We start from the raw sequence: 25144 nt of genomic DNA on the forward strand, positions 1-25144 counted from the left end.
CCATGTGGTGACCATAGCAATATTCTAGGATGAGTTCGTGAACTTAATTTACCCGACCTCATATGTTATACTTGCATTTCTTGCCCCATTCACCAGAGAGAGTTTCTTTGACGTCTCATTTTGTAGAAGGAGCAACGCGTTCCTTGCCAGCTCTTCTTGTGTCTTTTACTGTTGCTTCTACGTTGTCAGGATCGATGGCATTCATACTCTGCGCCCACAATTCAGTTTTCCAGGCTCTGTCTCTGAGTTGATTCTAAAAATTGAAAAGCAACCAACACTGCCATTTTATTCTCATCCCTTCATCCACTCACCCAACAAGTAACTGCCAAGAAAGCATTCTTCATTTGGCCCTGGGCCCAAGAGCAAAGACGGAATGTGATAAGGTCACACTCCCTACACAGGTCACGAGGCCAGGATCCAGAAGAGGAGAGAGAGAACCACACACAATTTACAATGTAAGAAGAGTAGTTATTTAGTGGGCGGTGCCTGTGGCTCAAGGAGTAGGACGCCAGCCCCATATACTGGAGGTGGCGGGTTCAAACCCGGCCCTGGCCAAAAACTGCAAAAAAAATAAATAAAATAAAGAGTAGTTGTTAAAGTGTGTTTAAAATAGGAAGACAGAACACAATAAAGGGGTACACTGATTATAACAAAAAGCATTTTAACTCGGAGATGCTTGTCTTCCTTTTTGCCTCTTGAATATAAGCTGAAAGTGGGCCCCAAACCTCACTCCTCTTGCCGACCTCACTGACCCTGAGGCTAAATCCAGAGCTCTAGAAGACGCAGCATGCTAGGAATGATGTCCTCCCTCAAGGGACCAAGAGATGGCAAAAGGAGGCATCATAGTTGCACTTCATGTTTGTAAAGCTCCTTCATCAACGGCGACTCTTTGCAGCTTTAGGTGTCCAGAACACCTGACTGGAAAGATCACTTTGAGGACAACTAGGAACAAACATCTTCTTAGCATAAAAGGTGCCAGACCGATCACCATGCCAGTGAAGCTAGCACAGAGCACCCAGGGGACTTCTGGGGCCACAGAGGGGCATGCCCTGACTGCCCTTGGCAGGAATTTCCCATTCAGAGGGGGTGTGTGTATGTAAGTGGAACAAGAAAACACTAGAAGCTAGAAGGCCAAGTGCACCAGACAAGTTAAAATTGTAAGATGTAGCATCTAAAGTCCCAGGTTACTACCCTGCTTTCCTACCTTGCAAACAACCCAGTCATTTGATTACTGAATGCTCACCATGGAGTCCACTGGTCCAGATCTCTGTGAGGCCTTGTGCAGTCACTCTGCCCCTCCGTGCCTTGATGGTGACTTTCCTTTTTTACCTGTAAAATGGGCATTTCAGAACATGTATTTCTAATGGCTCTTGCCCAAAGTAACAGTTACAGATGGCAGAGCTGGGATTTGAACTAAGTCTTTCCGAGTCTAAAGTCTGTGCTGTTCCAGATACCATGTGGTCTCTCCCCGAGTAGCTCAGTTGTGTTACAGGACGATATTGTTTGTAATCAAGTCATGCCCAGACTAATTCACACCCTGAAATGGACCAACACATTTTCCTCTCCAGTAGGTGAAACAGATAGTTCTATTAATCCTGTGACTAGACCCTGAAGAGGAATTAAATGAGTTTATGTAACCTGAATCACCTACTGTTTCCTGTGGGGAGTGTATTTCTCTCTGGCTGTATTTTAGTTGTACATTGCTGTGTAACAAATTACTGTAAAACTTAGCAGCTTAAGACAACAAAGATTGGTTATCTCATAATATCTGTGGGCCGAGAATCCAAGCATGACTTAGCCTGGAGTCTCTAGCTCAAGGCGTTTCCTGAGGCTGCAGTCAAGATGGCAGCTGGGGCTGCAGTGATCTCAAAACTCGGCTGGGAGAGAGTCCACTTCCAAACTCACCCATGTGGCTATCAGCTGGTATCAGGTGCTCACTAACTGGCTATAGGCTAGAGATGTCAATTTCTTGTTACATAGGCCTCTCCCCAACCTGAGAGCTGGCTTTCCCCAGAGTGAGAGCTGGTGCCCAAAGCAGAAGCCATATTCATGCTGTAAGCCAATCACTTTGGCCATATTCTAGTCATTAGAAGTTAATTACTGGGTCCAGCCCACCCTCCAGGGTGAGAATTTCAGGAGGTCAAGATCACTGAGTGCCATGTTGGAGGCTGCCTACCACAGGCTGGTACAGAAGAAAAGAAAAACCTGGATCCTGATCATCATGTTGGATGTCCTGAAATCTCCATGAGGGGAAAAGGAAAAAAGCTTCTCCAACAGCATTGCTCTGTCTCAGCACTCCTGTCACCATCTGGACCAGATACAGCTTTGTAGGAGGAAGAAGGACTGTCCAGGACCACCCTGCCCCCAAGTTATGACAACCACAAAGAACTTCAATGACACCTAGGGTGTCACTGGAAGTCCACCTTCCTGTGAGGGGGAGGAGGCGCTGCACCTGCCACACAGCCGCAAGCCCTTAGTGAATGACGGCCATTGTCACCGGGATGTGCTCTACCTCTCACAACAACAAATAACTGAGAAGCAAGAAAAGATAGATTATTTGCAATTTTGTAGACAGAGAAGTCTAGGATTTCTCTCCATATTCATTTTCTTTAAATCAAAAGAAAAGCTCAGTGTTTCCCTACATCTTAGCTTTTATAGACACAGGAGCCGGGTAATAGACTGCAATTCTTCATTCCCACCTTTTGTCATTCTTAGCTGTCCAATATTCTTCAACATGATTGGAGGGAAAATGGCAAGAATTACAGGAAAGACCCCAGCCACCACTGCACCATTGGCACATTAATGGAATGAGGTTTGCAATCACCGCCCTTGCTTATTTTGCAGGGGTATTTTTGTCTGTCCTTGAAAAGAATCTGTGGCTGAAATTTTGTCCAAGAAGAAGCATGCTTCATTCTTCTAAATCAAGGCTCAGAAAACTTTTTCAGAGTCAGTAACTGTTTAGTCTTTGCAGATCTCATAGCCTCTGTTCTTACTATTCAGCTCTGTCCTTATAACACAAAATCAGCCATAGAGGATATAGAAATGAATGTGCAGTGGTTGTGCCTAAATAAAACTTTAATTATGGAAACAGTTAACAGTTGTTCCTTTGCATCAGTCCTTGGCCTTCTTAGTAATCTTAGCTTCATCCCCTCCCCTGCTGTCTCCTTACCCCATCTTTATTTCTCTCTCTCTCTCTCCCCCCCTCCTCTCTTTCTCCATCTCCCTCTCTGACCATTAATTCATCACCTTTTACCTTAATCTCCAGTTCCATCCTTTCTTCTCTGAGCTTTAGTCCACGTGTTGACAATGGCCTCTCAGCCACCAGTTGTTTTTAGATTAAGCTCCAAAGACTCAGGAGCCTGAAATCATCTTGTTCCAGCCTCCCTGTCCTCGGACACTCTCCAAGACCTACTTGTTATAGGAGGGGAATCAGGGTTCAGACCATACTGCCATTTGCGTATTTGGATGAAAAGGAGATGCTTGTGGTTGAAGAGAATGTGCATATGTTTTTGTGCATGTGTTTATGTGTGTGTATTTGCTTATGTAAAACTCTCCCTGGAAGGATACACAAGAATGTAGTAACACTAGTCATCTTCGAGGAGAGAAACAAATGGTTTGAGGACAAGGTAGAAATAATATATTTCAGTTACCTACCCTTTGGTATGCTTTTTGAACCTTTTGAAAATACTGCCAATTAAACAAAAACCTAAATGAATAAAAAAAAAAAAGAAAGAAAGAAAACTCCATCTTCAGACATTCACCAGACCCTCACCCCTAAGCAGATTTTGCTGAAATAGATTCTTGTGAAATCTCAGCAGAATTACCAGCATGTTCTCTCCTGCCTGGGAACTGCAGGTCCTTCATCACCCTCCCCCCAGCATTATTCATCCCAGCCATTTAAACTCCTTGTGCTTCCTCTGTCTGAAACACCTACAGGGAAAAAGCAAGGCCTTCCTCGCCCTTCACCCAGGCTGTAGCTGACATGCCTATGACAAAAGGCAGACTAATAAGGGAAATGCATAACAAATTTATTTTTTTAACCAAGACTTACATGACATAAGAGTCTTCAGAAATGAAGACAACCCCCACCAAGACCCAGGGAAAACTGTATTTTTATGCTAACACCGACGAGATAAGTGGCCAGTGGGCAGAGAAACATAACTGGACAAAAAGGGATATGATCTAACAGTAACAAACTAAAGGAGGTAGGACGTAGCAAGGGCTGTTTGTTCAGACTTTTTAGAATCTCTCTGTAAGACACTCCTTCCCCACTCCCACCCAGGTATGGGACAGGACCACAGGAAGATGGGGGAGAGGAGGGTCAGAATGGAGGAAGTCAGAGAGACCTTGCTCCTAAGGCCCTACCTACCTCCTTCAGTTCAAGGTACTCAGCACACCGAGGCCCCACACTTTGGGGTGTTGTGTTCTGAGCTCCAGTGGACCTTGTCCTCCACTTTTGGTGCTGAGTGCAGTCTGGATCTCTGCCAGCAACCCTTCCAGCCCCCACGCTGTATGTGGAACCTGCACTTCACCACATTGTAGTTGAATCACCTATTTAAATGACTGTCTTCCCTGCCAGACCACAAGCTCCCTGAGGAAAACGATGGTGCCTTGTAGAGATCATATACATAGCTCATCACAGGTATTTAAGAAATACTTTTGCTGTCCCTGCCCTTTACTGAGCCTCATAATGTGATCCTGTACACTGGCACTGAATGGCATCCTGGGGACAGCATCATAGTACTCACAACCAAGCAGCCCCATAGTCACACTAGTCACCCCAAGGGTTGAGCACCGTATACCCCCAACCAGCTCTCTCTTCTGTGTCTGGCTATTTTCTCCCTCACTGGTGGCACAAGTTCAACTCGACTTCTACTTCTTATGTGAAAAACTAGGTTCAAAGTCAGTAGCTAAAAGGAGGCTGGGTGTCTTTGGACCTTCAGGGAGTTCACTTGATTGTTGCAGAGATGTCAACTTCATCTTCTCCCAGAGAAAGAGAAAATGGATTAAAGCCACTGAGGACTCAACCCCCCCAAAACACACTCTCTTCTTAACACCACCTTGGTGTTGTGAAAGGAGACTTTATTGGGTCACTGCTCATTTCATTTCTCCAGGATGAATTGTCAAATATTTTTTTTCATTTCCAAGAAAGGAAGTGAATGGTGGTGTGGATAAACAATAGAGGGGCCCCTACAGAGGATGGGGCTGGTGAACTTCTGTTTCTAGCTCTCACCAGCTGGGTGACCTCAAGGAAGTTATTTAATTTCTCTGGGTCTCAAGTCTCTCAATCATAAATCAGAGCTAGTTATAATCATACACTCAACTTTTGGGGTGGTCATGAGGATTTAATGAAAAAAGGCAGGAAAGGAGCCCTCTACCCCTACGGAAGAGCAATTGTGTGTTATTGATTCTGCTGTCCCCTCCTGGGTCCATGAGAGATGGAAATCCCTACTGATGAGATTGGACCGTGGGATCCTAGATAGCCATGACTACTCATGGGTAGACTGAGGTTGGCACTCAAGTTGGAGCCCATTTTTCCATCTTGAACCTAGCATATCTCCGGACATGGAAGACATTGAGAACTTAGGCAGTGCTGTAATTATTAAAGAGAAGCAACCGTTTAGCAAGGTGCACAACACAGGATAGAATGGTTGTCACATCCTGGGGCTCCTGTTTCCTGAAGTTTATCCAGGACTTTGAAGGGCAGCCCCCAGCCCATCACATGGATTCCCAATGGCCACTGGTGCCTAACAGCTGGAATGCTGGCCCCTCATAAATAGTCTTTGAAGGGGCTTATGAGATTAATGCATTTGATTAAATTTTTTTAACTAAGCGGATAACACATTGGCTGCTTGTGTGCCAGCTCAGTCCCAAGGCTGACGGGGGTTCATTGATGCTGGCAGTTAATTTCCATTTCAATCAAATGAGAGATGGAAGAGGGAGGCAGAGGAAGAGATGGAGAGAAACCCGGACTTGGGGGAAAGCTGTAGCATCTAGCGCCACCTACTGTTATATCATATCACTGCATCGCAACCATTGCAGACCACTTGCAGGTCACCGACAGCCTTAATCTGCCTTTAATGTGTTTATTTAGGATCATCTTTATAAACTCAGTCAGGTTATATTTTTCACTTACAGTTTATGACTCAATGTGTAAAAAATACAGATACTATCGTTGTAGTTATAACGATAGTGATAATGACATTTCCTTGGCTTATTTGGGTCACAAACCCCTGTATACAAAGCATGCCTCAAAGCATGTACAGACAAGATGACTTTTCTGGGACATACAGGTAGCAGGCCACAGAGCTGGATCCTAACTCCACATCCTCTCCTTACACGACATTCGTCACTTGCCACCTCTGCTCCTCCTGGCCCAACTTGGGGCCCAGCTCACACTTCATCAAGCCCCTCAAAGCATAATTCCCACACCCAAAGTGCCCCACATAATGTGGGGCTTACTGATGGCTTCACAGGGGAGGTGGATAAGAAAGTTACATTGCACCCTGCACAGGGAAAACCAATAAAACATCCCTTTAAAAGCTCATAGGAGTTTCCCAGATATAAGTGCCCCCTACTTCACCCTTCCCTGTCTCAAGGCCCCTTCATCACCCTCCATTATACCTCACTCTGCCTTTGTTATCTGGAACTGTTCATCTCTCTGAACTTTTCCAGAATCCCTCCTCACATTCATCTTCCTTCTCAACAAATCCTTCTTAGAAAACAGGTAAGATTTTAAGAAGCACAGAATGGAATAATGTTGCCTTTCCCTCCAGTCCAAAGGATTGCAAGACTAAATTTTCAGGGAGTATTAATGACTAAGGACCCAAGTTTTCAATGCAGGGAGCCTTAGGTTCTAGTCTTGGCACTGACAGCTGACCAGCCGTATGACCACAAAACACTTTATCTATACTCCCTTACCCCTTCTGTAAAAGGGGCTTATTAATAACCATCTCCTGTGTTGTTGGAAGAAGTACATAAGACATGATGATGCAAGATGTTAAGCACAATGCTGACATGTAGCAATTCCTTAGTAATTTGCCAATTTAGGTGATTCTTTCCCTGACCACCCCATCCCTAAAGAGAGATCCCATCCACATAAACTAAAATGTGAGTAGTGTTATCTGTCCAGATTTGTGCAGTGTCCAACCTGTGCATCCTTATGTGACAGTCTGCCAGACTTAGAGAGGTTGAGGAATACATCCCAGCAAAGAATTAAAGGGTAAGCCAGAGCTAACGAGTTTAAGGCAAAAGGACTGCATGAGAGAATTCCAGAAAGAGAGAGCAGCAGGTGCAAACACACTGTGGTTGGAAGGAGTGTGGCACACACGAGACATTTCAAGGAGGCTCTTGTGACTAGACCACAGACATCAGGACAGGGGAGAAATGCAAGATACTGCAAAAGGCAGGAGCCAGATCACACAGAGCTGTGTGGTTCCCTGGAAGGATTTCAGACTTTACTTTGAAAACAATAAGGAACATTTTAAAAGTATGTTAGGCAAGAAAGTAATGAGACCAGGTATGCATTTTGGAAGGGTCTGCAGGTTGGACGACAGATAAGGGAAAGATGAATGGGGGAGAGAGATGACTGGGAGGCTGTCTGTTGCCCAGCGGAGGGTCCACAGTGCCTTTCAGCAGCATGGGAAGGACAATAGTGGGTTTGAAAGGAAGACAGATTTGAGAGCTCTTTCAGACATAAAGTCAACAGGACTTGAATTCTCTCAGGGTTAGTAAACTTTTTCTGTAAGCAAGCAGATGGTAAACATTTTAGGCTTTGTGGGCCCTGCAGTCTCTGACACAACTCAACTCTGCTGTTGTAACAGGAAAATATTCATGTACAATAATAAATGCATGAGGGTTACTGTGTCCCAATAAAACTTTAATTTACAAAAGTGCCCATGGGGGGCCATACATACTTGTGGATCCCGGGATCATACACAGGTGAGGGAAGGCAGTGAGGAATATAAGAGGCCAAACTCCCCCACTTCCCACCTGTGAATCTCTCAGATGCTGAGTTTCCTTCTCAGCAAAATAAGAATAAGAATTCCTCCTGGGCTTGGCCTAAGGGTTACATAAGGCCACATGCACAAAATGTCTGCTATGGGACAAGCAGGGAAGTCTCTCCCAAAAACACACACCAGGGAGAAATAATTGCCCACGTTTGCCTATCTAGTGAGATTCAAAATGGTCATGGGGGCAAAAAATGGGGTTCTTTACTCCTCCTGCCCCAACGCAGACAACAGATAGAACGAACACAGAAACAGGATCCTGGTGGGGGCACCCTGCTGATTGCTAACACCCTCACAGAACTCAATAGACTTTCACTTCAAAACATGTCTATAGGCGGGAGGAAGGAAGCAGGACTGATGAACAGATAAATTGCATGTCCTTAAATGGAATGTTTATTTGGCTGTTTATTTTTTCAGAACACTTGGGGTTTCTCAAAATTTCCCCTCAAATCAAGGGCTGTGGCCAATATTTAAACTGGAGTTCTCATAAAAACATTCCCCCCAGCAGGATTAATTCAGTGGGGGTTCTCACTTGAGGGTGATTTTGCCCCCTAGGGGACACTGGGTGATGTCTGGGGACATTTTGATTGTTGCAACTTGGGGGAGAGATGCTCCTGACATTGAAGTGGGCGGAGGCTCAACCCTGAACCAGGCACAGGACAGCCCTCCGCACACAGAAAAGAGTGGTTTTGTCCCAGACGTCAACAGATGAAAGACCTTAATCAACCAGCCTCGTGTGCTGGCTAGAGGGGCAAACGGTTCATCTTTCTTCTTGAAATAGATTTTTTTTTTTCCCTCTTCCTCTTCTTACTCTTCTTCTTCTTTTTTCTCCTTCTTCCTCCATTGTTGCCTTTTGTCTGCCAGGCACACAATCCCCCTTTCTAAAGGCATCCACTCCCTTTTAAGGAGTTCCTTCTCCCCTGTTAGATACCATCAGGGCTGTCCTCAGTTGACTGGCACCCAGTCCTGCAGTGATGAGGGCAGGTGCACGGTGGCCCTGGAGTGTGAGAACCCAATTAAGGAAGAGGCTGTGGTCTTAATTAGTTCCTTAGGAACAGGAGTTGGGATCTCAAAACTTGGCCAAAGCATCATTTTAAACAAGCAACAAAAACCTATATGACAGGCAGTGGCTCATATGCTCTGAGGGGCCCCCATTTCTCTAGCCTTGGCAGCAAGAGCCCTTCCTTTATTTCCCAACTTCACCCAAGCTCCAACTCTGAGCATCAGCAGGAAGCCCAGGCCCTTCCTTTGTTCCCAAAGCACCATTTCCATATGGCCGTCCCGCTCTACTGACATCTGAAGATGACCTTCCACGATGACAGAAGACACCATACCAGGAGCTGGATATCAGCAGCTTTCTTTCCAAAGATCATGTCTGTCCTCCTCATCCCACCTTCTCCTCCCGGAGGACCCAGCTACTGAGTCTCCCTAAGTTCTCAGCATAGAACTTGCTCATCTGTCTGAAGACAGTCCCCTTTTCTGCCAGCCCTCCTTTCTGATCCCCTGGCTTCCAACTTCCTTTCTCCTGGTTCCATAAGAAGATGCGAGGGGGAAAGGGAGGTTGAGTCAAAATAACTCTCTGAAGAACACAACCTGCCTTCAGCAAAAAGAGCCTTTAAAGAATTGAAAAGCTCACTTTCTATTTTAGTTTGAAAGGTCTGCATGTGGATGAGATCACTAATTTAGGGTATCCTTATGTAGGTAGCTATCCATCTTATATCCTTATGAAAAAAAAAAAAACTCACTCTCCCCAAAGATAAATGCCCATTGCCACCATAAAACCACCCAAAGCTTAAACATGAGGTCTCTGGGCTCACACGTGCACTCTCACCGTGATCCCACCTACTCCCTCCCTCCTCCCTTCTTTACAGCTCTGTGATGAGTCTGAAATTTGTTAATCATCTTGCTTGCTTGCTTCCTCAGTGCTCTCTTTCCAAACAGCCTCCCTCCCCCTTCACCACTCGGCAGAGTGTCCCAGCTGTTCCCCTGACGTCTGTATCAGCCCAGGCACATTTCACGTGGATTCATTTCCATCTTAATCTGATTCTAGGAAGTAGATCATATTTTAAGGAATAACAAAGATGAGTTTGGAACATTCTTTCATAAAACACAGAGAACAACAGATATTCAGAAGATTGGCTTTCCGGCCATGACCTTCCACAAATCATTCTGATTTTCTGCCATATAAAATTCTTTATGATGAAATCTAACAAAATTCAGTGGAAGAGCTTCAGAGGTAGCATCTGTAAATCAACAACTAGCAAATGTTACCCCTTCCTTAGTTTCTACTGTGCAAAATGGTATGAGGCAGAGCGAGAGAGGCAGAATATGGTAACAATTAAGAGATGTCACTTGAACTTGAGTTCAAATCCAGGCTTTGATGGTTAATAGCATGTCATATTCATCCACCTAACCCTCCACTATAAAATGACAATAATAATATGATGAAGAGTCAGTGGAATCCCATATTTCACAAAAGAACACACCTTGAACAGTGCACGGCATCAAAGAGACTGGTCATGTGATCGGTAGGATCAGCATTAGCTCCATTTCACATTTGGGGAAACTGAGACTCGAAGAGTGAATGCAACTTGCTCAAATTTGCTTAACTCCTAAGCGACAAAGCCAGGAGTCAAACTTGGGTCTCTCCTACAACAAAGCTCTTTACCTTCCTTCCTGTCACCTCCCACTTCTCAGCTATCAGGTTAAACCATATCACTTCTGAATATTACTGTTTAAACAGTCCCTGCACACCAATTTTAAATGTGAGCAGTCCTGCCAAGAAACTATCCCCACCTAAGCCTCCACTGTGAGACTGTGCACTCACCACCCTGATCCCCGTTTCCCACTCCTCGGCTTTTAACCCGACACAGTATAGGATGTTATGTGGAGTTTCTCACCATCCTGTTCTCAAAAACTCATTCAGTCAAAGGAAGGACACAGTTCATACATGCTATAGAAGAGGGCAGGGCAGAGGCTTGGCTTTGTTTTCCAGGAAACAAGGAATGGAGTCATCATCCATGCTCTGCAGAGCGGTGGAAAAACTGAAAGTTCTGGAGGCCAGTGACACATTGAAGGGAAGCAGGGACAGAAAAAAGCAACTGTTCCAAATCTTTTACACAACCAGGGTGGGAGTTTATCACAGACTCCAAAACAAGGGACATCCACAGAAATGGTGATGGGGTTGTACCTGGCTTTCATTTTTTCCTAATTTTTTAGTCTTTTTCTGAATGTGTGCAATGGTCATTAGTTAGTCTTATAACAGAATAAAGTCTCAAATGTGGAATTGTATTACAAGACACCTGGGTCAGTGTCAGTAAAAAGCGTAAGGACCCAAAGGTGTGAGATGCTGTAAAGGTAAGTTTTCACAGGAGAGGAGGTGATCACAGGGAGCTGTGATACACAGTACTCTCTGGAAAAAGAAACTGGGTGATTCGGAGAGAGATACAGAGACAGGAAGAGAGAGGAGAAGAAAAAGGGAGAGGGAGAAGAAAGAGAAGAGAAGGGGGAAGGAAGGGGAGGGGAGTCCCAAAGCTACGCATGTATCTAATCCATGGAAGACTCTGGGAATCTTGGGCTGAGGATCAAAAGAAAAGGAATACCCAAAGTTACCATCTGTGAAGAGGTCTTCGATTAAATTAAAAGGATAACAAGCTTTATCGTCCAAAAGCAGCTGGGGCCAAGGTGATTGCATAAGTTGTAACTATAACCATTTGCTTCTATCTCCTGCTCCTTACGAGGCTGATCTGTGCAAACACCCATCTCCAGGTGCCCTTGCCTGCCCCCTGGCTTCCAAGAAGGTTCAGCCAACAAGAGGCACCAGCAGGAAATTGGAGTGGTGGGAGTTAGGAAGAAACCAGGGTATTTCAAACAGTTTATGAAGCTAGTGTGTGATGCCCCATGATCGTATCAATGTACACAGCTATGATATAATAAAAGAAAGAAAGAAACCAGGATATTTCTTCCCCTCAGCTTGTGGTGGCACCTGCAGCTGAAACTACATCTCTTCCATGAGTCCAGCTTGGACCTGACCCTGCGGGCTTCCGAAGGCCACCTCTTTCCTCAGTCCCTTCAGCTCTGGAGGTTATAGAGGCTTCCTTCTTGTGCTAATCTCTAGCTTGCCTTGCCTTTTTTATGTGGCTTTTCGGATCTCCCAACATCTTTGTCACTGCTCACCTATATTAAATTCCTCCTACCAAACTACATGAGCTTTGATTTCCTGCCTAGACCCTGCCTGATACAGGGTGTAAAAATAAACTATTAACTTACATCATTCCAGGCTCTCAGATGGCGCAATTTAAATCAGCATTAGACATTTATATTTTGCCTACCTTGAGAGAATTACTCAAAATTGCTTTGTAAAGATGAAAAACATGATTAGTTCATTAAAATTAATATGTGTGAATTGCAAAAGAATTAAGGAAAAAAATGAAACAAAAAATCATTGTTTCATTGCCGTTAATCAAACACTCTGAGTTAACATCTCTATTAACAATTTGTTGTATACTCCTAGCCTTGCCATATATCAACATTTGAAAGTGTAATTTATGTTTTTAAACATAAATTTCTAGAAATCTATATCGATTTTATAAATATAGATCTTAAAACTTCCCTATGATCTAATCTCTTTACATGTTTAAAATGCACTTTCACTCAACGTGATTTCATTATCACCTTTCCACATTAGTAAATAAGCATCTGTAGCAACATTAAGTGGCAGCACCAGGACTCAAATGCATCATTTGCCACAGTCTCAAGTGGCCATAATTTATTATGCTGATTGCTGGACACATAGGTGTTTTTCACTATTATTCACACTGCTGTGATAGACCTCCTCATGGATAAATCTTTTCATACTTGCCACATTATTTCTTTGGCTAGAAGTGAAATTGCAAGGGCAAGAAGATATGTATTTTTAAGGTTTGTCATACATATGTCTAAATTGCCCTCTAGAAAGGTTTTAAACAGAATGATTTCTGAATTCTTTATAAACTTTTTATTGTATTAATATCAGATGATGTTTGTAAATGTCCTAACAACCAGTTATTACTGCTGGCGTATTGATTTGTAATTAAACAAAATTATAATTATAAAATCATAATATAAAATTACATGTATGTATTTATGCATTTATGACATTTATATCTGTAGTCTCCAGCCCCCTGGCCATGGACCAGTACCAGTCCGTGGCCCATTAAGAGCCGGCTATACAGCAGAAAGCGAGTGGCTGGCTAGGGAGGGAAGCTTCATCTGTATTTTCAGCTGTTCCCTCCCCATCGCTTGAAACATTGCCTGAGCTCCACCTCCTGTCAGATGAGCAGCAGCATTAGATTCTCACAGGAGCATAAACCCTACCGTGAACAGCATGTGAGGGATCTAGGTTGTGTGGTCCTTATGAAACTCTAACATCTAGTGATCTGAGGTAGAGCTGAGGCAGTGATGCTGGGGAGCAGCTGCAAATACAGACTGTCATTAACAGAGAGGTTGCATTATGGTGAGTTTCGTATGATAATTTCCTTATATATTATAATGTAAGAATAATAAAAATAAAGTGCACAATGAATGTAATGCACTTGAAAAATCTCAAAACCATTCCCCCACCCACGTTGTGGATAAACTGGCTTCCCTGAAACCAGCCCCAGTGCCAAAAGGGTTGGGAACCTCTAACTTTTATAATTATGAAATTATCATGATAACTTAACAAAAGGTGGTTTCCCGAGAATCCACTGAAATGCTGGCGTGGTCCTGATGCCCCTTTTCCTGGTGACGTTTTGCGTCACATTGAGAGCACAACTTTGGCTTTGCTGCCGCATGCACACGTTGCTCAGCACCGATCCCAGCAGTACAGACGCATGCTTGATGGTGTGTGAATCCCAGTGCCTTGCCTGACACTAGAAGAGAAAGGCTTGGATGGTGGGCATTATCATAGTTGTTTCGTGAGGAAGGTGAAACTTATGATATTTAGGAGAGTGATAAGTACATGACTGTGGCTTCAAGCAGGATCTCAAACATGCATTGTTAAATTGTCTGGCAGGAAACTTTTCAAATGCTTATTTTTTCCTTTGTTTTTAAATGTTTTTCTTTGTTTATAAATGTTCGTAACATCTTTCAGAAGATTATTTTGGTCCTGCAGGAGAGATATAATGAGGAGCTAGAAAAAAAGGAGGATTAGAAAGAGAGGCAACCTTAATTTCAAATATTTGATCTCAACAAATCCAATGTCATTGCTTTCACTGCAAAATGAACCAGAATGGGGATCATCTGATCTTGATCTGTCAAAAGGGGTGGTGAGAGGATGAAGGACTAGCTGAAGTAAGCCTCAATCTCCCACCTGCTTTGGCACTCTCAAAAGAGGGACACATTTCACATAGAATATTGTGGCCGTAGGTAATAGAAAACCTAACTTAAGCCGTTTTAAATAATAAAGGAAAGGTTCATGAAAAGTTCAGATTCTAGGGAAGCTTGATCAGTTAAACAAGGAACCATGAGACAAGTTTTTCTCTGACTCTCCTCTTTGCCTTTCCGGAGCATCTTCTTAGCCCTCAGCCAACTCACCTCATGGGCACAAAATGACTGCCAACAACTCTTACAGGATATCTTCTTCCCTGTTCATAGTCAGGAAGGAGAACATTTCTACCTGTGTGTCCTAGAAGATCTAGGAATCCTGCTTTCCTGAAACCCCTGGAAAATGTCTATATCTCATTTGACCACATGGGTCACATGACCATCCCTGAACCAGTCACAGGGACAGGGAGTGGGCTGTGCTGTTCAGCGTCAGTCATTCAGGGCCACCCCTGTTGCTGGCACCATTAAGTATCCCCACAAGGTACAAGTGCTGAAGAGGGAGAGGCAAAAGCCCCAACCAGGGAGTTGATAATCAAGGAGGAGGGCGAATAGAGGCTGAGAAAGTACTCCTGGGGTTCCTTACATGTCTCCTCAGAGGTCTGTCTCTCCATCCATCCCTCAAGAGGAAAGCTGATGGGTCTGCCATCAATTTTCAGCCAAGGACCTGGGCATGATGATTCACACCTACAATCCCAGAACTTAGGGAAGCCAAGGCAGGAGGATAACTTGAGACTAGGAGTTCAAGTCCAATCTGGGCAACAAAGAAAGACTCCAACTCTCCAAAGAAAATAATTAAAAATTAGGCAGGCATGGTGGTACATACCTTTTAGCCACTCAGGAGGCCAAGGCAGGAGGATTGCTTGAGCCCAGGAATTTGAGTCTTGTAGTGAGCTATGTCACACCATTGCATTCCAGCCCAAGTGACAGAGAAAGACCCTGTCTCTAAAATTTAAAAAAAAATAATAATTCAGACAAAGGGTTGAAACACTCTGGTATATTGAGCTGAGCAGGATATATTACCTGTGATTCATTACTAATAGCTAAAGAGACAAAGTGTGTAAATGATTTCACTGTTTCACAGCCAGTTGATCTTTTTCAAGGCTACCCAGGTACTTTGTTTGCATACCATGTACTCTCTTGAGTGGCGAGCAATAGCTACAGTTACAAATGCTCTGGGGAACTGCCATGGACTCTTCACCCTGAATCTGAGCTGCTGTACCTGGGGACATGTATTGACCAGCCCAGGAGATAAATGGTTGAGAATCAGGCAAGGCAGAAGCAACCCCCTTCCCTCCACCCCACCCCCACCTCCCACACATCACTCACGATGCCACAAACACCATTCAACTCTGACACAACTATACCCCTCCTTCACCTTCCACTTTTAATCTTTTCTCTCTGTTTATCATGTAACTAATCAATATTCTCAAAGTCTTAGGGCAGGCACATCAGCCTGAGAAAAAGAAATAAAACTTGCCATCCCACGCCCAGAGAGCAGCACTGCAGGTGGGGGACAATGTCCTTCCCTGTCTCTGATACATGTATACCCATGTAGATTATTTGTCAGAAAATAAAAACAGAACCATGCTATAAATGTTAGAACTCAGACTTCTCTGTATATCAAAAAATATACTTAAATCATTATGTTGCCATTACCTTTAACTAATGTATAGTATTCCACTGTTTAGATGCACTATAATTATGTAACCTGCCTTCTCAGTTGGTTTCCAATAGTTTGCTATTACAAGCAGCATTCTGATGAACAATTTTGTTGATGAACCTCTGTGCTCATGCAGGCATATTGACTTAGGATGCTTGACAACAGAATTGTTGGATCACTTTTAAATGAGGCATTTGATGTGCATTGATGAATTACCTTTCTGAAATGTTACCACAGTGTATTCTCCTACTAGCTTTATCTGCAGGTACCCATTTTCCCATAATTTTTTTATATTTTAAAAACATTCTGAAATGGGTTCAGCGCCCTGTTACTCAGCAGCTAGGGTGCCAGCCACATACACTAGAGCTGGCAGGTTCGAATCCAGACTGCGCCTGCCAAACAACAAAGACAACTACAACCAAAAAATAGCCACGCGTTGTGGCTGGCGCCTGTAGTCCCAGCTACTTTGGAAGCTGAAGCAAGAGAATCACTTAAGCCCAAGAGTTGGAGGTTGCTGTGAGCTGTGACGCCACAGTACTCTACCGAGGGTGACAAAGTGAGACTCTGTCTCAAAAAAAGAAAAAAAAAAAATCCTGAAATGCAAGAGACAAGACAAGACAAGACAATCCAGACAATATTCTGATTATTGTTTCTCCAAACTAGGGGCTGAGTAAAATGACTTTTATGTTAAAATATTGTTAAATTAACTATCTTATGTTGAACTGGTATCAACTTCTAGTGAAGCAAATGAATAGAGGAAAGGGAAAGAGAAACCCACAAATGGTTATCTGCATAATTCACTTGTAAAATCCTGCTACTGGGAAAGGAACAGGGAAAGCATAATACATTTGCATATTTGTATTGTTCATATTCAGCTTTCCAAATCAGCTGCTAATGCCATCATTTCCTTCCTTCCTTCTTTCTTTCTTTTTTCCTTTCTTTCTTCTTCTGTTTTTTTTTTTTCTTTTGAAACAGAGTCTGACTCTGTTGCTATTACTCCAAGCTAAAGTGCACTGGCATCATCATCACTTACAGCAACCTCAAATTCCTGGGCTCAAGAGATCCTCTTGCCTCAGCCTCCTGAGTAGCTGGAACTATAGGCACCCGACATCCCTGGCTAGCTTTTCTATTTTTAGTAGAGACAGGTTCTCACTCTTGCTGAGGATGGTTGCAAACTCCTGAGCTCAAGCAATTCCCCTGCCTCAGCCTCCTGGAGTGCTAGGATTATAGGCATGAATCATCATGCTCAACTAACAATAATTATTTTTAATGCTTTTTTTTTTTTTTACTTTAAATGCAATGCTAATAATAGTAGCTTCCATTTATGAACTGCTTGCTATGAATGTGGAATTTGGAAGTTAATTTAATCTTAAAACAGACTATGATTTATTCTCCCATGCTAGTGAAAAAGTTGAGGCCCAGAAAGATTAATTTGTTCATGGTCACACAGCTAGCTGGTCACCAGGCAGAACCAGGATCAGAGCTCGGGTCTACCTGTCTCCAAAGCCCTTGCCATGTCCACCATGTCACATGGCCCTCTCTTTGGTGTTGAGATGGACTTTGTGCTGCCCAGGACCCCCCCCAAACCTGGCTAGGCATCTCAGATGAACACATGAGCCTCCTATAGCAGCCTGTCTCCATTTGTAACAGGTGTATCAGAACTCCCTTACTGTCACTTCTCGTCTTCTCCTTAGGTTCCAGACAAGCCAATGAAGAGCCTCAAGTATATGGACAAGGAAATAATAAACCTCAGAAAAGACCTTAGACGAAGCCGGTGAGTAAGCCCAGCAGGGAATGGCCCATAGACAACCCGACGGGATAAGCAGACTATGGGATGGTGCCTATAGGACCTTGCTGAGTCCCAATGTCCCCCAACACAGAATATCAAGCAGAAGACTTAGAGGAGGGTAACTTTATAAGAAGCAGAAGGCAGGATCCCTTTCTTGGCTGGACTATCAGGGAGTACCTGTACTGGTCCTGTCTCTACACGCTTTCCATGCCAACCTCCAGCCTAGAATTTCCTCTATTTTCCTCCCAGGACCCAAATACACCTCAGGAGAGTCCCACATGCTCCAGAAAATGTTCCCTTTTTACTCCAGGACCACACAATTGATAGTGAGAGTGTGATAGACACATTCTCACACACTGGCCCTGTAACCCTCCAGCACGTGACCCTGAAAGAGTTATTGAAATCCCCCAGGTCTCTGTTTCCTCATCTGTAAAATGAGAATAATATGAGATGGTTAAAAGAACCAAATGAAATAACACATCTAAGGTGCACCTTCCCTGGCCTTGAACACTACTCAGATGCTGTTCCTCTCGCCCGACCCCATCCCCGGTCCTTCACCCTCAGCTGGTGGGACCACATTGAGGTCCAGGGCCCTGTGTTATTTGTGTCTGGGTTTTTTTTCCCTCACTCCTTAACTCCTCCCTGGGACCTGAACCATTCCAAAAGTGGGCTTTTGGCAAAACAACCGAAAGCAGAATAAGAGATAGACTCCTTCAGCACACACACGCAAGAGATGTACTGAAATGAGTACTCTAGACAGTGGGGAAGACTGGCTAATCTTAGACATGTCCCACTCTGAGCCAGACCACAGCAAGAGGCAGAGCGAGACCCTCCCTCCCTTCAGTTCCATACCTGAAAACTGCTCTGCTCCACTGCCATCAGACCTCCACCCCCACACCCCATCTGGCAGCACCACTTGACAAAACAGATGACTGATCCCAAGAGAAGGCTCACAAAGCCAAGGGAAGGAAAGGGGTCAAATGGCCCAAGAATGCAGTCAACAGAAGGTCTCAGAGGGCGACCTTCCCCCTAAGTGCAAGGGGTGGCTGCGTCAGTCATCAGAGGGTTTCTGGACAAACACTGTTTAGTGAAAACATAATGCAAGCCGCAAATGTAATTTTAGTTTTAGTTTTTGGTGTATCCACACTGAAAACAGTGACAAGAAACAGGTGGAAGTGTTTTTACTGATATATTTTATTTAACTCAATATATCAAAAGATCATCACTGGACATGTAATCAATATTTTAAAAAGTATTAATGAGATGCTTTGCATTCAGTTCCTCATACATGGTGAAAAGTGATGAAATGATGAGAAAAATGAATGACGAAAGATCTGGGGTACATTTCATACTTAAAGCATGTACGTATCAATGTGGACCAACCACATTTCAAGTGTCTGATAGTTGTTAGGAACTAAATTGTACCTACCCACCACAAAAATTCATATGTTGAATCCCTAACCCCCTAACCTGGCTTTGCTTGAAAGTAGGGCATTTACAAGGTAAATTAAAGGTAATTAAAGTTAAATGAGGTCATGAAGCTGGGCTCAAATTCCACCTGACAGGTGTCCCTGTGAAAAGACATGACAGGCACATGGAAAGGCCACACAGCAAAGGCAGTGGCCCAGAACCAACCCTGCTGGCACCTTGATCTTAGGCATCCAGCCTCTAGAACTGTGAGAAAAGTAAAATCGGTTGTTTAAGCTCCCAGTCTGTGGCAATCTACTGGCTTCTCCCTGAGTCAGTAGAAAAGAGGGGCTTGATGAAAAGGTGATGAAGGCGATGGCTTTTCTGCCACCTTTCAGTTGGCCAGCTGAGCCTGTCGCTCCTGACAGACACACTGGCCATGGCTCTGAAACAAGCTATAATTTAATTTATCCTGTACAACTGTTGGACATAAAGGATAATGTGAGAAAGGACAGACAGAAAAGCCACAAGCAAGAAAACAAGAAAAGGCAATAAAATGTTCCATCCAGCCACACACCTGGATGCCACCATTTAAGGGAATCAGCGACTCCCCTTCAGGAGGAAATACCGTTTTCTAAAGGAAGTCCCCTTTCCATGACCCCATCTCCCAGTATTAAATGAGGTGAATTATTAGTAAAGAAGATATTATCCTTTCCCACTCACTGTTCTATAAACATGTTTCCCCTCCTATTAGACTCTAGCCCACCTTGAGCAAAACACTTTAATTGTCTTCTGGATTTTTATTTAATCCTTCAGACCTCTTATAATTCAATTGCACCATCCCTGGCTTCATGGCCAATTTAACATGATGCTAAAAAGAATAAAACTGTAACTGCATTCTTCCTCACCTGGTCCACCAGATGTTCAGTGTCACCAAGCAGCACACTACACACTAACTTGCCGAATTTCTCCTAGCAGAACTTGACAATCAGGAGGACCTCTCTCTGCATGTGCCCAATTGTTGGTTGACTCTTGAAGCCAATGACATATTTTCCTCCAAAGGTGCCAGCACTTTCTTTCTATTGCAAATGTTTTAAGAAAAGCAAACATCTCTACAACTAAAACAACTGAAATGTCGAACATAAAGCCATGATTTTCCCATGTCAGGTATAGGCAATCCACAGGTAAACAGCATTAAGTAACCACCCACCCACACCCCACAGCAGACTCCAGTGTCTAATGAGGCCTGAGACTGTGCTTTCCAGAAGCAAGGTAAGGAGAAGTAGCAAAGGTAGAATAGGGGGAAAGAAAAAAGCTATCTTTTTTTTCTTGAGTTAGTCACTTCTTCTTGGTTCTTCCTTAGCCTCTGTGTTCATTCTTTTTTTGTTTTTCCAACAAATTTTTATTGAGTATAAGGTATCACAGAAATATTATTGTATACATTTGAGATGAACAAAACAGACAAGTCTTCAGAGAGTAAGAGATGATGATAATGTGCATTAAAATGGGATAAAAATAACAGTTAGCAAGCACATGAACAGAATGTGGGGATGGGGATATGAAATGAGGTGATGTATAGATAGAGGACGGAGAAGACTTTAGCTACTTTAGCTGGAGTGGTGAGGGAAGAGCAGCTTGTGAAAGCAACTGTGGGCTCAATGCTGAATGGTGAGAGAGAACCATTCACATAAAGATGTAGAGGAGGAAGGTGGAGTATTTCAGAAAACAACAGGTGAATAGATGCCAAAGTCAGAACAAACGGGAAATGCTGGAGGAACAGAGATGCTTTATGTGGCTTCAGCAGAGTGAGAGAGGATGAGAGAGGTAATAGATAAAAATCAATGAGCCAGGAAAGGGCTGGTTCATACACTGCCTTACAGGCTGTGATGAAAAGTTTAGGTTTTAGCATTCCATAGAAGGATTTGACCTGATTTTTAAAAGAATATTCCATCCACTGTATACAGACCAGTTGGAAGGCTGTGGTGAGAGTGACACCGGTTTGGATTGGGAAAATAGCAGTGAGCTGGAGAGAAATAGATAGATTCAGGATTTCTTTGGAGGTAAAGCCATGGGATTGGCTAATGAATTACACGTGGGACCCAAGGGAAAAGGCCACACTGTACTTCTACATGCTACAAGGACCTATTTCCATTTCTGCCTCCCTTGCTAGGATGTGAGAGCTCTCACTGAGTGGACTGTGCCATGTCCTGAGCAAGTGTTCACTGATGGGATGAACCAATTCTCTTCTCCATCCCTAGAACTTAACAGCTTAAAAGGAGAGAGAACGCTCTATATTAGCATAATAGGAGAAATGAGTAATGGAGATGGTTTATACATAAATCTGTGGATAAATTGGAAGGTAAGATAGCTGGTCCACTGCTTTAGGCATTCCAGGTGAGCTTACTGGCCTCTCCCTCTTCCACTGCCATTCAAACAGCAGTGTCCACTCTGACTTACGGGTGACTGGGCTGTGGCTGGGAAGAAGAGGTATTAATGTTGCCCTACAATAGAATCAACCTGTCCTGTAAATATCCAGAGTCTATCTCAGTGCTTGGTATAGAATGGTCACTCAATAATTATTCTGAAATTTACATTTGCATAACATCCTGAAGTCTTCCCCAAGGCAGGCAGGGAAAGTCTTGTTGATTCATTTCTCAAATCAACTTCTCTGGTACTCAAAGAAGTTCAGAGATTTACATAGTATCAATCAGCAACTGCTGCATAACAAACCACTCCTCCAAAACCTCAGTAACTTAAAACAAGGAGCATGTGTGAGTGATTATAAGGCTATGATTCTACTGGGAGATTCTCTGGTCTCAGCTGAGCTCCCCTGTGCATCTCTAATCAGCGGAGGGTTGGGTTAGTGGCTTTGCTGATCTTGTCTGGGGTCTCTCCCCTGTTAGGAGGTCAGCTGGCTATAGACAGGTCTAGAATGGCCTATGCAGAACTACGTAGTCTCTCACTCTCAAGCGGGTTAGCTAGAACCTGAGCTCATGGTAGTGGGATCCTGAGAAAGAACACAAGTATGTGACGCCTCTTAAGGCTTAAGCTAGAAACTGGCAAAACATTACTTCTGCCATATTCTTGTGGCCAAAACCAGTCAAAAATCCAGCACAGATTAAAGGTAGGAAAATATTTGGTCATCTGGATATATACCTAGTAGAGGAATTGCAGTATCCGTATTAAGAGTAGAGTATAAATGTCTTAACACAACAATTAAGTAAGTGAGGTAAAGTCTATGTTAACCAGTTTGATTTAAGAATTCCAAAATGTATATAAAATCAGCACATTATACCCCATAAATGCATTAATGTGCATAGCTATGATTTAATATAAAAAATAAAGGTAGGAGAATAGATTCCACTTCTTGATGCGAAGAGCTACAAAGTCACATTACAAAGAGGTGGAGATTTGGGGCATTTTTTCAATCTACCCAGTTTACACAGCTAATTCTGAGCTGGCCTTTAAGACACGATCCAGTTTCAAAAGATAATATGTATAAATCAGAGTCTAACTCTTGGGAGTGAAAAATGGAAAGCATGTCAAGAACCAAACAGGCACTGTAGGAATAGAGGCTACAAGACTCTGAGAAAGGGAAGTCAGAGGGGCTGTGGGAGCTGGGTGGAAGCCGAAGGTGTGAAGGAACAACAATGTTTGGGCACTGCAGCTCACACCTATATTCCCAGCATTTTGAGAGGCTGAGGTGGGGAAATTGATTGAGTATAGGAATTCAAGACCAGCCTGGGGAACATAGCAAGATCCCATCTCTTAAAAACAAAAATTATCTATCCATGTATGGTAACATATACCTGAAGCTACCTACAGGCTGAGGTGGGAGCATCACTGGGCCCACTTGTTCAAGGCTGCAGTGAGCTATGATCACACCACTGCACTCCAGCCCAGGCAACAGAGTGAGATCCCATCTCCAAGAAATAAAAGAAACAATGATTATAAGTAAGCGGATGCTATAAATATGGAAAAGATGGAGAAAAAGCCACATGGGAAGTTAAAGAACAGAGCAAGTCTAAAGAGGAGAAAGTCTCCAAGTGATGCCAATATTCAACCTTAAGATTTTCACACTGTTATTCCTGGGGTCCCTGAAGCTTTTCTTTTGGAAAAAATCTCCAATTCCTCTCTCTGTGAAGTGTCTGATCTTGGGTTTGCATGAGATCTCTCATATCCCTTAGTACTCCCTCTTGAGAAAGCTACTTGCCAACCACAGAGCCTGACTAAAATGATTTCCTAGCTCATAAAGTTCAGAGAAAACAAGAGGCAATGTGGTTCTTCTACCCTCCCACCCTATTTCTTGGGACTCTGCGAGTTAGTTGTGTTTAATAGTGTTAATGATGTTAACAGTGTTCACTCTGGCATATGGTTTGAGTCTGAGCTGGTGGTGGAGTGCGCTTTACTCCCAACTTTTTGGGGAAACAAGAAGGGATGAAACTAACAATTGAAGTGAAACAATTAGCTGCAGGGAGAACAGATATGTGGCACGTGCACCCCTAGTCTTTTCTCCTATGCCCATGGCAGACATCACTAATGGATCACAGCATTCTTTTCATGCAAAATCAGATTTAGTCTCAAAAATCTTCTCAGTTCAGCGCTATAGGCAGCTACCACCACCAATTAGAATTGTTACTTGACATTTAATTTAACTAGAAGACTCAAAAGGAAACTTTGGTATCTGCAATGGCATCTTATTAACTCAAATTAAGGTTGTACTTGTAAGAGACCAGCAGAAAGAACAGACCTCACCCAAATCCCTTTATTAACAAGGCTGACTTTAGTCAGTGAATTTAAATGGCTGGAAATCAACATCCAGGACATCCACAACCATAGCTTGTAGCCTAGAACTTCCTTTAGAAGTTCAAGCCTGGTTCTTCCCACTGCCCCTTCCCCAAGACTTAACATCTTTCCTTAAAGCCCCAGAATTGCTTAAGATCATAGATTTATATGCTGGCCAATGCCTTGGATGGAGGTATAGTTAAGCCTTCTGAATTGCACCTTGTGAATCATTCAGAGAAGAACTTATTCCCTCCCAGGTCACATTTCCTCACACTCTGCAGCCAGTGAGTGGCCATTAATGAGTCCCCGTTATGTTCCATAAGGACAGACACTTGGCCCCATGTCCTTAGCCCAGAACTGATAAACACAGCTACACACTCAAAGGGTGGGTCACTGCTATGGGCTGGAGGATCCTGGCTCAATTTAATTGCATTTTTATCATCTTGGATGTGACCCAGAGGCCCTACCCATCTTTCTCTGCTCTGTTGTCTTTGAGTGCCTCTGACACCTCAGTTAACCACAGTTCCAAGGCAGGTTTTCTTCTCGGCTTTTTTTTATACCGCTTCCTTGAGGGTAAATGTATTTTTTATTTCTTTCCCTGTGGCTAGGGCTGCCTCAGAAGATCCCACATTAAAAAAGCAAAAACAGAAGGACTAAGCTAGAGGAATCAAAATATCTTGGACCTTTGTTACATGGAGGTTTGCCAGAAATTTTGTTTTCCAAAATTCTCTCCCAGATAAGAAAGCTCAGTTTTATAGCCAGACCTGAGGGCTCACATAATATAGTTGAAAGTCAGTGCATTTTGGAGTCAGCTGTGGGTTCAAATCCCTACTCTACAGTTATTAACTGGGTGGTCATAAACAAATCAGTTCACTTCTCTAGACCTCAGTTTCTTTATTTATGATATGGAATATAGGGATCACAAGATTTATTTCACACTGTCGGAAATTTTGAGAAGAGATATGGGTAAGGAACAGAGGAGTAGAGTTGCTGTTGTTTTTAAGCTAGTTGTTGTGAAAGTATCTGAAATATTCACAGATGGCAGCAAGGAACATGAGCTACGGAGACCAAGAGACTCAGCCCTGTCTTTTGTCGGCTGAGTGACCCTCGGCTGGTCATTTCACCTTCCTGAGTCTCAGTTTCTCTCTT

General features: G+C 43.3%; 1 protein-coding gene across 1 annotated transcript in view; it reads left to right on the forward strand.

Moving 5' to 3' along the window:
* CCDC60 (coiled-coil domain containing 60) overlaps window positions 1-25144 on the forward strand; it is a 198370-nt gene that overhangs the window by 58986 nt on the left and 114240 nt on the right. Inside the window, exon 4 of the mRNA XM_053589374.1 lies at window positions 17709-17788. Coding sequence (XP_053445349.1) covers window positions 17709-17788 — 80 coding nt within the window. The remainder of the gene's footprint in view (window positions 1-17708; window positions 17789-25144) is intronic.

The sequence above is a fragment of the Nycticebus coucang genome, chromosome 4 (assembly GCF_027406575.1).
Source record: "Nycticebus coucang isolate mNycCou1 chromosome 4, mNycCou1.pri, whole genome shotgun sequence".
In the NCBI taxonomy this organism is placed as follows: Eukaryota; Metazoa; Chordata; class Mammalia; order Primates; family Lorisidae; genus Nycticebus; species Nycticebus coucang.